General features: G+C 37.7%; 1 protein-coding gene across 1 annotated transcript in view; it reads left to right on the top strand.

Annotated features, from left to right (window-relative positions):
• SRCIN1 (SRC kinase signaling inhibitor 1) overlaps positions 1-17,087 on the top strand; it is a 152,782-nt gene that overhangs the window by 102,184 nt on the left and 33,511 nt on the right. Inside the window, exons 7-14 of the mRNA XM_058183592.1 lie at positions 2,140-2,232; positions 4,053-4,103; positions 4,935-5,118; positions 7,867-8,042; positions 12,771-12,901; positions 15,426-15,573; positions 16,115-16,341; positions 16,375-16,424. Coding sequence (XP_058039575.1) covers positions 2,140-2,232; positions 4,053-4,103; positions 4,935-5,118; positions 7,867-8,042; positions 12,771-12,901; positions 15,426-15,573; positions 16,115-16,341; positions 16,375-16,424 — 1,060 coding nt within the window. The remainder of the gene's footprint in view (positions 1-2,139; positions 2,233-4,052; positions 4,104-4,934; positions 5,119-7,866; positions 8,043-12,770; positions 12,902-15,425; positions 15,574-16,114; positions 16,342-16,374; positions 16,425-17,087) is intronic.

Below are 17,087 nucleotides of genomic sequence, written 5' to 3'. Positions count from 1 at the left end.
GTGAAAGAGGGTTATTTTGCTCATTTAAAAAGAAATAAATTAAAAATGGCAGGAAAATAGTTATTATAATTATCTCTTGTGGGAAGCTGAAATCAAACTTCAATTAAAAGATGCTACTCGTGGGACAATTATCACCTATTTCCCAGCAGTAAGCAATAAAAAGAGTGAAAATCTGCAAGGAGAAAACTTCAACAAAGAGAAGGGTTTTTTATGAAATGGGTCTTATTGTCCAATTAAATGTTATAGAAAGCCCAAAGTCATTGCTTGATAATATACTGTCTCACTCCACAATTAATGTATCAAAACAACAATGTGCCTGCTTATAATCTGTCAAGCTTCCTGCTCTATTCTTTTAAGGATTCTTTAATTTTATAATAATGGAAAGCTTTGCATCCTGCAGAGCAAAGCATCATTCCCAAGCATAGCTTGAGATTCCACTTGAATTTTTATATTAGAAAATAAAGTGGGGATGGCTGCAATCCAGTATGTTTTTTAAAAAAATCTCCTGTAATGATAGAAATATGTTTTATGATTGGTAGTCATTAAAAATTTCAGATGTAGCCACCGATCCCAAAAGTTTGATGACCCCTGAAATAGCGGGATATAGCATGTTTTGTAAAACCTTCATTTTTTAAAATTTCAGTTTATTGTGGTCCCAGTAGTACTGAAGGGCTGAGAAAGAATATTGGAATAACTGATTTTTGATGTCACTATAGCACTTAATCTATTCCCTCCCCATTTTTAACTTGTGTCTATCTCTTTACCCATAATTTTCAGGACTCTGAAAGCAAATTAGACAACAAAAGATTGTGTGCCTTATCTCATGTTTAATCTTCCTGTGCCTACATCTCCAGGAATGAGGATGGTTTCTCAGATGACTTGAGTTGTCAGGGGGAAATGTAAGAACAGAGATCATTAGGATAAGAGAAACACAGAAAAAAGAAATGGTTAGAAACATCAAGAGGGATGGGGAGTGAAAGGTAAACAGAACAGGTCAATAGAACCAATCCTATCAGAAGTTAATGAAGTAGAAAGTATGTGTGAGAAATTTCTCCTCAGTTCAAAACCTTGAAGTAAGGTTGCCTGAAGAGGTCCCTTGGGATGGACCCTTGATGGAGTCAGTGAGAGAAGACAAAACACAAAACCACTCTTAGTCTTATGTTGTCTCATTTCATTTCTGCCCTTCCCTTTTCAAAGTCAAATCATGGAGAAAAGGGCACTTTGACCAACTGAAGGTACAGGATGCCTGAGTTTCATTAGCATAACAGTTGCCCACACTAGTTGGGTGACTACCGGTGATTGAGAAAATAGACATGTTCATCAGGTGGTTAATGCAATTGTAAGTAGAGTGAAATAAAGGCTACAAAATCACCGACAAAGACTTGTTACCTGATATACAGGGGTGGGATGGGAAAAACAGAATGAAGCACAGTGAATTGGAATGACACATACCACCCTGTACAATACTCCTATGCAAAATCTGATTTGCTAAAGTACTAGCTCCTCTCTTCTTCAGGCCAAAATTTCCAACCTTGTATATTCTTGCTGTATACTAGCCTGTAATTACAGGATTTGCATCTAAAGGGCATCAAGTATCAAGAAAATACCTCATGTGACTGTCTCCCTTCCAGGTTCCGGGAAGTATCTAGAAGGTCTTTATGGATTTATGCTGATTCCACAGAGCTGTTAGGCTCTTGATTTCCTGTCCTCAGGAAGCCTATTTTGGTCAATTGTTTCATAGTTTTCATCATGGTACAAGGCTGTCTACAGAGGTTCAGAACATTACATACAAGAGGTTCAATTACATTACATTCCCTTAGGTGCTTTTTAAAGTGTAATTTTCCAGCTGTTTTACCTGGGATATGGTATTGTTTCTTTGATAATATTTTTTCTTGCTTTGGTGATTTTATACTTTTAGCTTCTTTATATTATTACAAACAAGTCTAGATTATCAAACTGAGAGACGCGCAGGAATGCTGTTTCAAAATTGAATACAAATAAATATACTGTATTCCTATGTTTACTCATATTGTCATAAAACTAGGCAACAATGAAAAAAGCATATACTTGTCCTACTGCCTTGTCTGAATCTTTTTACATATACACTCTTCCTCCCTCTTCCTCTCTCTTTTTATTAAGGGAGCGCATGGAAGCGATGGAAAAACAGATTGCCAGCCTCACAGGATTGGTACAGAGTGCATTAATGAGAAGCTCAGATGGAGAGATCCCCAGGTAAGAGGCTTGATGGGTGAAACTACATGACTTGCTGCTATTCCCTTTGGCACTGATCGAGATGGTGAACTTCTCACCATCTCTATTAATGCCTCCTTATCTTGATAAATGCAAAGCAGAAAGTTATTACCAAACTAGAGATATTTTTCAACAATCCAAACAAACTGGCCAGGTTGCTTTTGATTAAAAAGAGAATGAAAGTCACTATGATATAAAGGTTAGTGTATGGGATTTTGGCCAAATCTCTGTTCAGTCATGAATTATAATAGAGTGGCAAGATGCAGTTATTTTAAGTGAGAAAACATGGATCTTTTGCAGTTGGTCACCCTAATTGCAGGTGATCTTAAGGCAATAACTCTCAGCCAAATTTGCCCAACTCAACCAATCAGTCCATAGAGTTTCTGTTCCAATGAGACGCCTAGTAGAGCAGTATTTTGCAAAGATTATCTACATATCTCTAAACTCATCCTTCCCACATTATATAGCCCTCTATTCCAAGGAGAATCACTATTGAGGATACCATTTCCTTTACTGCATCAATATCTTGTGAAGTACCATTGTACAGTAATCAATTACCTTAGCTTAAATTGTACTTAATTGGGATAATGGAATGGTTGCTATTGCTATGGTTGCTAGCACCCTCCTCTTTTTAAAGAAATAGGACACTGCCAATCCATGCTGCTTTGCTGGTGCCAAAAATTAAAATGAGAATGGCGCAATATAGTGAATACTATATAGAGGATGGCCTTGAAAGAAAAGGAAGGGAAGAGAAAGACATTCAGATTTGCAAGATTTTGTTACTGTAGTTCCAATTAAATCTTTAGGTCACTGTTTCTTAGTCTGATCTACCTTATGGGATGGCAGATGAGATACAAAATTGTTGCTTTAGCATAAACTCCTAACTATTTCTTCAACTTTGGTGATGTACATGTGCTTTTTTGCCCTTTTTGGAAAAACAGATCAACCTCACAAGATATTAATAAAAATCAAACTTTTTTAAAAAAAAGAAATAAAATGTAAATCTTACTTTTTAACATCATTAAAGTGCAAATATTCAGGATAAATAAGACAAAGTTTATGAGATAAAGTTATAAGTTAAGCTTGTCTACCAAAAGTTTTCTGTCAAGTTATATGGTAGAAAATTCTAAATTAATATATAGTTTCCAGGAAAACTATACAGAAAATTTTAGATCTTTGGGCACACCCTGTAATAAGAAAAAAGGCTGAAAAGAACAAAAGTCAGTGACGCTCAAATAATACTATATAGAAAAATAAAGATAAAAATTAACATAGTTTTATGCTCCTAGACTTATTTATCTATTCCCGAGATACAGTTTTCTGAAGCAAAAGCTCTCTGCTTGTTTTTTTGGACTTTTCCACCTCTTGTAATTCCAACCTTTAATCAAAAACTCAGGAATATAATGTTAATTATTTCTTCTTCTTACCTCCACTATTCAGCTTTCGACTTTTCTATCTCTTGAGGAAAAGCTTTGTACATTTCCCAGAGTCATATTGATTGAGTTGGGCAGCCTTATAAATCTAGTTAATAAATAAATAATAGAATTTTGTTCTCTCTGTGACTTGGAACAGACATGTCTCACACCTAAAGATGTAAATTCTATGCCTGAGATGAATAAATGGGTTTTTTATGTTTGGCATTACTGCGGACAACCTAGAATATTATGAATGAAAGTAAGCTTCACTTTTAATCATATACACAAATCACACACTATTTACAGTATAATAATTTTTATTCCCATCTAAACATCTTAAACCTAGAAATGGTTTTGGAATATCTAATGTCTTTTTTGTCATTACAGTGAGAAAACAGAAGGGACCAATGGAGGAACACCTCCATCAGCACGTAAGTGAGCATTTGAAATCCCATCCTCAAATCTGACTTATCCCAAGAAAAAAAAATCATCTTTGGTTCAATAACAGAGCAGTAAAACTAGAAGTATAAAGTCCAATTGTAGTTATCTGGAACAAGAGAAATATACTAAAAGTATTTTTATCTTGATAGGTGGAATTTAGAGTTAGGAAGTTTTCATAAAAATCTCCCACCCTTCCATTTTATTGTTTTTGTTTTTGCTTTTCTGCTATAAGTTATAGAAACCTGTATGCTCTTCTCATATTCACTGGTATTTTTTTCCACTTTTGGGGCTCTCTGGAACAAAATGGAAGCAAGATTTTGACTTTAGTCTTGATTCAACTTCTTGATGATGACCCATAGTTGAATAGATTTGAAGCATGATATTAAAAATGCAGTTTAAAGTGAGGGAAGTTGTTCTTACCTTAAAAATAAATTGGTTTTGTTACGAAGATAAACTAAGGTAAGATAGTTTCACATAACTATCAGGCCCTTCTGCATGCTGATTTGAAAGAAAAGTATTAGATAAATGAGGGGAAGCCAATACTGAAATTCACAACACTCTGCATTCTTAAAGTTGCTGAAAAAATAACATTATCCAGACCAATTTGTGGTAAAAATTGAAGCCACTACTCACTAGTGTACTTTATTCATTCAGAGGGTATTTCTCAAGATGTTGTCTTCTCTTTGATAACAATTTTATAACGCTTTGAATTGACAGTTACAGAATTTGTATTTTTTACCCAAGCTTGATAAAGGATCTTAATGACATAATCCTTCTCTTTTTTTCAGTTTCCATAGGTTATCATGCATTTCTGTTATTTTTTTCTGTTTCAGACCCAAGCAAGAGCAATGTAGGAACTACAGTTCCCGGACCTCCACCCCCATCCACTACTGGTACACCAGCTGGGCAGCCTACTGCTATCACTCGTCTGCATATGCAACTACATCTCCATGACTTGCAGCAGAATGCCAGTGAACTCCGCAACCAGCTGCACCAACTCAAGAAGCTGCAGGTAACCTGAATTGGGAGGAAGATTATGTTTTGTTCTTCTTCCAATGGAGGAGAAAATTTTAGAATATTATATTGGTTCCATGAGGCTGGACCTTTTCTCCATGCATTAGAAACGATGTGTTTTGAAAGCAAATGATGCTTCATACTCAGAGTTCAGAAGCCAGAGAGTGCTGAATCTGATGCCCAGTTGTCAGAGTATGCTCTGCATAACACCAGAAAAAAAATAAATTAGGTGAAGCAGAAGCATTGCAAATTTGTTCAAATTACTCAATATATACAGCTCTGTGGATTTAGCTTCACTTGATGGAGAATTTGGAGAGGCACTTGGAAATAAAATTATATTATTTGATGTAATCTTATCCTTCAGATAACACAAAATTGAAAGACCTAAACCAGAACGTATTTCTTCTTTAAAGAAAAAAAAATAGCTTCTGGCTAAATTCTATAAGGAGTGAATTGATTTTAATGTCAGCAAAAACTAATCGTATCTCACTTTTCTGTTATAGAGAAAAGCAACAGTATTCATTCAGCAATCATAGACACTGAATTTCAGTACTGTCCCTTCTTCTTTTCCTGCACACACACATTTTTACTCCATTTAATAAACTTAACCTTTCCTGTAATTTTCCATTGTTTCATGGAGGGAGAAAGGAAGGGGCACAAAGAATAAGGAGGAATGCAAATTAAATGTAGTTATAAAGAAACTATAGCTAAGCATTATCACATACGCATTGCTCACAGAAAGTCTTAGTTTAATCCTTGGCATCAACTAAGATTGCAAAAGGTTCTCTGTTTAAAACTTTGAAGTATTGTTGCCAATCAATACTGACAATAATGGCCCACATGGAACTGTTATCTGAATCCAGCTTGTTATTTTTCCATTTCTATTTGGGTTTCATTTAACTTAGTCATAAGATGGGCCTTGATAGCTTTTTGCTCTCAATTTTGTTTCCCTTTTCTGTTGACATTTATTCTCATTAGTCGGGCTCACCAAAACAAACTGCCCTGGTGCCAGGTAAGATTAATTTGGAGTCTGTGGCACCAAATAAAAGGGCAGATGGTAGCGGTGCATCCAGAGCCAGCAATCTGATCTTCCCTCCCAAACTGTGGGAGGTGCTTGTGTTTTTTTTCTCTGAGTTGCTTAACTCCAGAGATAATTAACAGTGACAGCTTGTTGGAAACTGAAAAGCAGCAAACAGTGCTGAGAGGTGGAAAGGCAAATGGCTCACACTCCCACATTTCTCCCAGATGCTTTGAAATTCTGCAACAGATTTGGTGTCCAGATTTGCGTGCATGTCTTATGTGGTGTCAATCACATATAGTAACCTCATTCCAATGGAAGGGTTTGGACTGTGGCAAATTCATTCAACAAAGGGTACTCCAAAGATAAATGAATTGACATCCAATCCCACCAGACCCTGGTAGAATAGCCAATGGCAACGGATTCATAACACATTGGTCAGGGCATGAAAATTCTATATTTAATCTGTATAGAAATAAGTATTTCTAGAAGATCAACTTTGACTAACTGGTATTTTCTTTCGTTACTGCAAATATAAGTAAAAGTAATATGGAAGAGAGAAACAAAAAAATAACTCTTGATTGCCAATTCAGAAGTATTATTAATGTTAGAAGAGAGCACTAGAGTATTTTAAAAAATATTTCTTTTTAATCATTCTTTGATTAAACATACAAGTCTAAATTGCAAAATGAAAATTCTAACCCTTTGAAGAATCATACATTCACTGACTTTGGACAGAAAATAAAAATGCATGTATACACATTGTGTACTTCTAAATGTAAAACAAATATTTAGTAATTAAATTTATACATCACCATCTCATCAGTAAAGTGACTCTATAAACTTGTGTTTAGGTGTACATTTAGGTCCAATTCCTCATTTACTGGCTCCTTTACCACTAGTTTTACATTGTTTGGGAGAAAACAGAGTAACCAGAGGTCTTTTTAAATGCAGGTACATATAAACCCTTTTTAATTATGTAACTAATTCAATATCCCTTTTGTGCAAATCCTATTGGAAAAAAGTTTGTTGGGTAAATGAATTACTTTATTCATATTCAGGAAAATGTTTAGGAGCGAAAATTTAATGGTGGACTGTGAGAATGTCTACATAGTATTCCTGAAGGAATTAGATATGCATCTTTCTTTAAATTCCATAGTTTATAAATTTTAACCCTATACCCAGCAATTGCTTTATCTGCTTTCCATTTTTCCAATTTTCCTTTAATAGTCTTAGCTATGATCATGGAAAACTATCATTCAGTCTAACCCTAGGGAACCTTATCCTAAATCATAGCAAACTGTAGAAATAGTAGAGGATTGCACAAATGCACACAATCAAACACACTCTGGCGGTTTCACAAGAAAATGTTTCACATGTTAGATTGGAGCATACAAGGACTCCTACATGCTATATGCACACAAAAAACTATGCACACAAAATTTTTAGTCTGGCAAATTTGTGTGCAAAAACAGTTTTATTTGCTAGATCAGAGCAAGTAGCATTGAAACCAAACCAGAATCACTAAAAGAAAAGTGATGCACATTGGAGAAGACATTTGATGATTCAGGAAAGTCTCAGATATGCTGCAGAAAAGTCTCTAGATACAGACTCTCCTTAATACACCTTTTTGTGCAATCCAATATAGTGTGGCTCTGATGACCGGAGCAACTTAGTTGCATCTAATTATTTGCCTATTGCTTTTCTTCCCCCTCCCATCCATTTCAGCTTCAAAATCAAGAAACAGTGAAGACCATGTTGCGACGGACAGAGACTGAAATCAGTGTGCGAGTGACTGACACCATGCGCAAACAGGAAGATCCCTTACAACGGCAGCGCACTCTGGTTGAAGAGGAGCGCCTCCGCTACCTCAACGAGGAAGAACTCATAACTCAGCAGCTTAAGTGAGGATCCTGTAAAAATGTTCATATTTATCTATGCCAAGGCTAGATAAACATGAGGAACTTGTTTGTCATAGTCTATGGGGGCTGGGGGAAGTGTCTCCATGCTTCTGGTGAAAATGACATTTCAAGGTTAAGTATTCTGTGAGTGATATAACTTTCTACCATAATGTACAGTTAGATGTAAGATTTGCACTTCTGAGACAAGTTGTTCTGTTTCCCTCCCCCAATACTCCCATCAAAGAGTCAGTCAAAGGCCTTCTTTTCTAATTTATTTACATAGATAAATGTCCTGGCCACATCTACCCACGGGCCTGCCAAGTTTCTGGAGATAACGAGGAAATTATAGATAAGGCCAGAATTACTCACGAATATATTCTTCCCTCCATTCATACAGTTTGCCCGCGCAAATTCATTGCTTTGTCCAAGACAAAAAACCAGGAAGTCCCGCCTCCTATTTATAGTCTCTGCAGATGTCACTGCATGACCATCATTCCTTGGCTTTATTCCAATGCTGCTTCTGCTGCGCGCGCCGGTCACGTCTGCGCAGTCTTGCATCACTCCAAAACTGTTCTTGGGGCGTTGCCAAATCAGAAGAAGGCTCGAGAAAATCAGGCCTTGCCGGCCCCTCCTCCTCCCTTTGAGTGGGTGCCAGGGAGGGAGAGGGCCCAAGAGAAGCAGGGCTTGCCAGGTCTTCTCCCTCACTTTCTTGTCAAGTCAGTCAAAAAACTCAGTCAAAAAAGAGGAACCAACTTCTTCCCTGGTCCAACACTTTAAAGTCAGTGGACATGATATTGACTTTAAAAAGACCAGAACTATCGCCAAAACTGAACACTTTAACAACAGAATAATCAGAGAAGCCATTGAGATAGAAAACACAGCCCACACAGCATGAACAAACGAGATGATACCTCCCGCCTACCAGCCATTTGGAAACCCGCCCTTATTGACAAACGAGTCCCTAACACGAGGAATGACACCAGACCCACACTCACGAGGTCCACACAGGATGTCACCACCGCACATCCACCCAGAAAGCAGACCCAAACCCACACTGATCATGAAGCATGACCAAGGACCAGAAGCCAGACCGCAGCTGCAACATTAGCCATTTCAAACCCCTCCAATCCATACATGCAGCAGACTGACACCCACTATGAAGATGTAGCACCACCACAAAGCCAAACAGCAGCAGTGCAGCTCACCAGCTCAAATCCCCCTGCAACACAGACTAAATTGAGCACAACCAAGCCCTCACCCAAACAGGACACATCCCCAGCCAATCAGAGCACAAAAAAACCTCCATCCAATCAGAGCACAGCCAAGCTCCCACCCAATCAGTTCAAACCCCCACTAGCAGTTAAAGGAAGAAACAGCTGCGATCACACATTGCTCCCAGAAGCATGAAGCTGAAGCCTGAAGATGACGAATGAGACTTTGTCGAAACGTTGCCAAGACACTTCCAATTTTACACGGGAGAAAACCCGAACAACCAAAGACCTACATACAAACACCCGTGAAAACCTCAGAAAACATATATATATATATATATCCCTTCAAGTATGCACTAGTCAGAATGGTAATCCGTTGTTTATTTTGGACGAAGAAACTGAGAAAGAATTTAGGAATTAAAAATATTTCTTCCTTTTAAATCTAAACCGCTATAAGTATAAAGCAGGGGTGAAATGTAAAATTTGTTACTACCAGTTCTTGGACTTGGCTTGATGGGGGGGAGTAATGTGACTGGGTAAGTGTGGCCAACTTTTTTCTTTTCTTTTTTTAATTTTAAAAGCATTTTTTCTACAACCTCTTCGGCCGAAGAGGTTGTAAAAAATGCTTTTAAAAGCCTGTGATGATCAGGCAACTAATCTGGGATCGCCAGAGGGAAAAAAGCTTTTAAAGGGTTCTGACGATCCCAGCTGAGTTGCCTGATTGCCAGAACCCTTTAAAAGCATTTTTTTTCTACAGCCTCTTCAGTCGAAGAGCTTGTAGAAAACATGCTTTTAAAGGGTTCTGATGATCCCAGCTGAGCCGCGCGATCATCAGAGGCTTTTCTTTTTACTTCTAAAAGCATTTTTTCAGCCGAAGAAAAAATGCTTTTAAAAGTAAAAAATCCCAAAAACCTCTGATAATCGTGCAGCTTAGCTGGGGCGGGGTGGGGGGGAGAAAGGGATTTTTGCTACCGGTTCTCCAAACCACCCGCCGCCATCGCTACCGGATTGGGTGATCCGGTCCAAACTGGGAACATTTCACCCCTGGTATAAAGGTATGCATTATGGCAACATTCATAACCACAAGATGTGATTGTGCAAGTAAAGCACTGCCTACTTTTTACAAAAGTTGTAATGCACAAGGCTTTGACTATGTAATTTTGGCCATCATCTTCACTCTCTTGAGCGTTCCATTTCAATTGGATGAGACATCAGAAAAAGTGAATTAAGCAGCCATTTTCTCTTATTTTTCTGTCCCTTCACCTCTTTCTCTCTCTCTCTCTCTCACACACATACACATTTATACACTTTCCTTTCCCTTCTGCTCCTTCAACAGATTTCTGGAAAAGAATCAAATTACTTTTGTCAGATATCTAAACTATTTATTTCAAAAAGCTTTTGAAATTAGGCTGAGGGCTGTCTCAAATTAGGTCAAAGGCCCTGAGTGATTCAAGTCTGGTGAAAATAATTCTGGAGGATTCATTCTGCTTCCTGGCTTAAGTTCCTCTTTGTCCGCATTTTATCATCCATATGAAACGACTGGATTTCTCTGGATGTGAGGTATATTATGACAATGATACAATTCCTATCTTCCTCATTCCCCTTTTATCTTAAACAGTTACTATACTGCTGAGGAAGTTGCTAGCTTCTGGATCTAATCATGCTGATGACCTTTGGGAATTTCTCAGTGTGGTGTCTTTTTTTTTAATTCATCAAATACATTTAACTTGGAGACCATGTTATAAAGATTCTACATTACTTCCAAATCTGGGTTTTTAACCGTTCAAGTTGTACCTGTTTTGTTTCTTTTATAAAGCTGAACTTATTTCGGGGGTGGGGGGGAATCCCCACTTTTTAAAATTAAAATACTTTCTATGCATAACTGAAGATTACATTAGTCAGTAGTTACATTTGTCTGCACATAATTCATTGCATGTAAAAATGATTCCTTTTTTATCAAACTAAGCCAATTTAAAAGCAGGTGAAGTTCTATGTTATTACAGTTCTGTTTTGGTACCTTCCTGATTGCTTTCTAAATCCCCAAATAACTCTGTCAAATGATTAAGATGTACACCCACTGGGTTTTTAAAACTGGTTTATTACTTACTAGCTTGATTCCATGTTGTTTGTTGTTTATTTTAGTAAACACAAAGCACTAGTTCATATATATGACCCAAAATAAATACAGAGATATTTAAGCTAATTCATTCTAGTGGACTTGAATTTTTCATCAGACTAACAAACACGTTTACATATATATAGAAGCCACTTGGATTGGTCCTACTTGTAATTTTCCACAGGCAAGTGGCTATTTAAGAATCTGTATCAGGGAAAGAAATGCTCCCGATTTGTACCGGCTTGCCCAATTAGGTAGCGATTGGCAGCTGCTGGTTCGGAAGATTGGTAGCAAAAATCCCTGGCCCCACCCCCACTGCCCCTGCTGAGCCGCACCATCAGCAGAGGGTGTTTTTTTTTTACTTTTAAAAGCAGTTTTTCTTCAGCCAAAACATGCCTTTAAAAGTAAAAGATCATCAAAACCCTTTAAAAGTTTTTTTTAAAAGAATCCTCTTCAGCCGAAGGAAAAGAAAAAAGAAAAAAAAGCGGTTTTAAAAGCCGCCTCTGGTGATCTCAGAGGAGTTTCCTGCTCCTCACAGGCTTTTAAACTCATTTTTTAACAGCCCCCACTTACAAGAGCCCCCAGCCATGCCCAGCCAATTCCCCCTCCTCACTTACCTATAATTACTGTTCCTTTCGGGCTGCAACGGCATGCTTTTCTTCAGCTACTGAAGAAAAAAAAAGCTTGCTTTGCCTTCCTGCTTTGCTGAATGAGGAACTCTGGGAGTTGAATTCCACAAACTAAGTTACTAAGGTTGGAGACCCCGATCTAAAAAAATAAATAAAAATAATAAAATAAAATATTTGTGCAGCTTTCTGAGATTTGGTGTGTTTCACTCTAACTACACAAACACACAAAATCTCACAAAGCTATATGTGGCATTTTGTGTGTGTGTGTGAGTCAGTTGAGTTATGTGTGTGTAAAGTGTGAAAGTTGGTTTTTGAGCTTTTTGTGACTGCATGTTGCAGGGGCCATTTTAGGTGAAGTGTAGCTGCTTTTAAATTGTGTGTGAGTCAGTTGTGTTGTGTTGTGTGTGTGTAAAGTGTGAAAGTTGGTTTTTGGTACCTCTTATTGTTTTGTATACCTTATTTATTATTTTTATTATTTATTGTTATTGGCCACGCCCACCCAGTCATCTGACCACAAGCCATGCCCACCAAATAAGCCACGCCCACAGAACCGGTAGGGAAAATTTTTAGATTTCACCCCTGGTCTGTATGCAAGTTATACCACTAGCTTACCTCATGGAAAGAAAAAAGGTAGAAGATGAAGGCCAGTAGTCAGGAAAGAATGAGAAATTACTTTCTTAGTACTGTAGTGCTTTCATTTGGAGAGAATGGCAACAGATGTATTTTCCTTTCCTTTTCTCCCTGACCTCAGTTTATTGTCTTTATGTATCCACAGTGACTTGGAAAAATCGGTAGAGAAGATCCAAAAGGATTTGATGCATAATCACAGATTCATTTCCCTACAAGAGCTGGAGGAGAAATCCCTGGTGCTCAAACAGTTGGGAGATACCTTGACAGAACTGAAGGGTGAGATGGGCCTGGGTTTGAGATCAGATAAATATAACAAAATTGAAAGAAGTCTATTCCATGGATGAGAAATCATGTGTGGTAACATTTGGTATCATATTTATCAAGTTCAACTGTCTTATAGAACTATCATACAAACAGATCAGGAAAGGTCTAGCCCTTATATTCATTTTAGAAATTAAACTGAAAAATTTATAGGTAGGATATATTAAGATTGTGCTATGATTTGGAATTAAAGGCAAAAATATATATTTCTGCATATATAGGTAGCATTTGTTTGCAGTTTCATAAATCAAGCACATCTTTTCTTAAGTATGCATGACAATTACATATGATGGCTCCATGATCCTGGGAAAAGACACAGCTGCTTTTGCCTATTTGTGGATGAATGGGCTTTTCTTGTTTACTCTTAGATTCATATTCCAGTGTTTCTAATAATTAGTTCATATAATGTTCCATATTCAACTGTTGCCTGACTTGACTTTATTTTCCATATCATGCATGTTTTCACAGCTCTTTACCCTTAATATTTATTAATGACGCCTTCATATTAAAATAATGTCTAAGTTCTTTAAAAAGTAACAAACATATCAGTCCACATATTTCAAGAAGTTCTTTTTTTAGAAACAAGGAAATTATATATTCTGTATATGGTCTAGATTTTTCTTGAGTACAAATTTATGAGGGATATTTTCAGTGGTGGGATTCAAGTAATTTAACAACCGGTTCTCTGCCCTAATGATCTCTTCCAACAACCAGTTTGCCAAAATACTCAGAAAGTTAACAACCGTTTCTCCCGAAGTGGTGCGAACTGGCTGAATCCCACCACTGGATATTTTATACTGATTGTTCTGACACTTGCAATATTTGTTATATAGATAACCTGGAAGCTATGGGTTTTCCAGGACATTAGTCATGACACTTTAATCATTTAATCATATTTTTATATTTGGTTGGAAATCAAAGAGAGAAAAGGATAAGGATCATTCATCTTGCTCTTTAGCTTTGCATGGTCAGTATATCAAGAGAAATATAATGTTACCTGCTGGATTATGTTATGCATATCCTAAATTACTTCAATAATATCCTAAATGATTTCAAAAAACCCTGTTTGCTGAATATTCTTATCATATTTCATGCTTGCACTTTTTATATTTCGATATTGATCCCTACTTTAAGAAGCATCACGAGGCAAAAAGTAGTTCGAATTTGTTATCTTTACAAGACTCAAGATAGGCAGAAAAGTAGACATAGTACCCAGCCAAAGGGCTGGACCTTTCCCTTATCTCCTTCTGGGACCTACATAATAGTATTGCATAAAGATACAGTCTTTCTTTCAAAACCCGTCTTGCAGCATGATGGTCTCCCAGGTAGAACTCTCATCAGCTTTATTTTATGCTCTCCAATTACTATCAGAGAAGTACTGTGCTTGCAATCCTACACATACATCACAAGGAGTAAGACCCATTTTCCTTTTTTATTGCATTTGTTCTGGTTTGATTGCTGTGTGGATGTGTAGCATATGTTTACAAGCTTTTCTCTATGTATCTACTACCTGAAGACAATGCTTCTGTACTTCAAGCAATTGGATATCAGTTTGTAGCGCTGCTTAAAAAAAATAGAGCCAACCCAATAATCCAGAGGGTAATATACTTTATTCTTTTCTGATAAATGTCCAAAACATGAATACAATAGGATCAAGAGAGAGATTACAGAAAATCCTAAAATTTTTCAAGAAATGTAAACAGCAACTATGCCTTTGGTAAATTATCCAAATGTCAGTCTCATTTCCACCATTTCCAAATACTTCCCTCTCCCCTTTCACATTTTGAGTTGTAAATGTCAAAAAGCAGCTTGACAGCATTTTGTTTTCTAACATTTCTCACTGGGCCTTTTATTGTCAGTTTTGCCTAGTTTTTGACATTTACGTGGATAAATCAAAATAAAAGGAAGGTGGTGCAGATATATTTCATGAGACACCAAAGAGTTCATCTTGATAAGATATATGCCTAAGTATAGCCTTAATAGTTACTGGACCACTTTCTTCTCTATGCTGTGCTAGTTAAGTGTATTTAGTATGGTTGTCAGTAATCCCTATTGCTGATACCCTAAGTGTCTTTCTCCTTCCTTATATATCTTCCATACCTATATTGTATCTGATTATTCTGTAAAACAAAAAGACGTGGTATTTATCCATCAGCAAAACAGTTGTGATTTTGCAATCCTTTTTCATGCCCCTCATTCCTCACACCACACTAGTGTTTATTTGACTAAAATTGACTACTCGTAGGAGATGAAAGATGCTGGGATGGGTGTTTAGACAGAGAGTCAGTGCTGTTTCATCTTTGTCAAGCAACAACCAGGAAAAGCCCCATTTCTCACTCATCCTAAGCCTTACCTGTCTGCCCTCCTGCTTCCCTACCTGGCTCCATGCCACTTATTGCCTTCAGATAAAAACCTTCTTTCAGCCTGCTCTGACTCCCATGCCTCTCGTTTCCTTCTCTGTTCATTCCTGCCATTGCAGCTAATTTTCCCAGCCTGCAGAGCAAAATGCGTGTAGTTCTCCGTGTAGAGGTAGAGGCTGTGAAGTTCCTCAAAGAAGAGCCACATCGCCTGGATGGCTTATTCAAGCGGTGCAAGGCAGTGACTGACACCCTGACAGAAGTCCGCAAGTGAGTGAGCCCTTCCTGAATGAGAAAAAAACCCTTGGGATCTGATAGGCTGGGGTATCCGCATTCCTAATAGATACTCTTGCAAATGTATTAGCATACAATTTAAGTGTTGTATTTCTGTCCCTTGTATCTTGACTGGGGCCAGATATACTTATTTTGCAAATGGAAATATACTGGGTGTCTGTGGCCCATTCTCTGGGCTGTATAATTAGAAGACTTATTTTTTAAGATTTGCATTTAGACCCCAGGTCCTCTTATCACTGGCTGGGATTCTACTGCCTTCATCATCCCTATTACAATTCACCCATGATTGCTTCTTCCTGATGGTCATAGCTTCTCTTGTTCTCACTGATTTCAGAAACCAGTCATCATTCTGTTAATGCTGCTATTCATGCATACATGCACGCAGATTCAAAAATAGCCCTTCCAGGCAGACAAACTACAATACATTAGAAGAGCCATTTAGTACCCTGCTGTGCCTGCTAGCTTCTTTCTGAAATCCCTAACCTGCTTTTAACTCTTCTTGCCATTTTCCTGGTAGGCAAGTAGATGAAAGTGTCTGGGATTCCTCCAATAACCTTCTCAGCCAATCTCCAAAGAAGGTAGAGCTGGAAAGTGACTTCAGCAGAAGCCTGGATTTTGAGCTTCCCACCAGCCCTCCAACGAACCTCCATGACCTAACTTCTTCCACTGACAGCCTAGGCACAATCAACTTTGGACAAAGTCAAGGGCAGAGCCACACATCCAAAAGTAGCAATCCATCCCGGGGCTCAGAGATGATTGGTGCCAAGCCCCAAACAGGCTCTGAGACTCCCAGCAAAAAAAGTATGGACAGATCAGTGTCTGTAGAGGTGAGTGCAATTTATATACTTTGAGCACAAAAAAAGAAGAATTTGCATTGTTGTTGAATTATTATTATTATTATTATTATTATTATTATTATTATTATTATTATTATTATTATTATTATTAATTTATTTATTCAATTTTTATATCGCCCTTCTCCCGAAGGACTCAGGGCGGTGTACAGCCAAGGTAAAACAAACGATACAATATACAATTAAAATACAGATTAAAAAACTTATTAGATAATTGGCCTAAAAACTTTAAAATATATAAAACCCTTAAAATTAATAATAGAAAATTTAAAAACAATAAAATTTAAGCCAGCCCCGCGCGAATAAATAGATGTGTTTTCAATTCGCGACGGAAGGTCCCAAGGTCAGGTATTTGGCGTAAACCCGGGGGAAGTTCGTTCCAGAGGGTGGGAGCCCCCACAGAGAAGGATCTTCCCCTGGGGGCCGCCAGCCGACATTGCTTGGCGGACGGCACCCTGAGAAGTCCCTCTCTGTGAGAGCGTATGGGACGGTGGGAGGCATGAGGTAACAGCAGGCGGTCCCGTAAGTACCCAGGCCCTAAGCCATGGAGCACTTTAAAGGTAGTGACCAAAACCTTAAAGTGCACCCGAAAAGCCACAGGTAGCCAGTGCTGTCTGCGCAAGAGCGGTGTTACAC

This window comes from Ahaetulla prasina, chromosome 4, assembly GCF_028640845.1.
Source record: "Ahaetulla prasina isolate Xishuangbanna chromosome 4, ASM2864084v1, whole genome shotgun sequence".
Taxonomy (NCBI): domain Eukaryota; kingdom Metazoa; phylum Chordata; class Lepidosauria; order Squamata; family Colubridae; genus Ahaetulla; species Ahaetulla prasina.
This window is presented reverse-complemented; position numbering and strand designations above follow the sequence as displayed.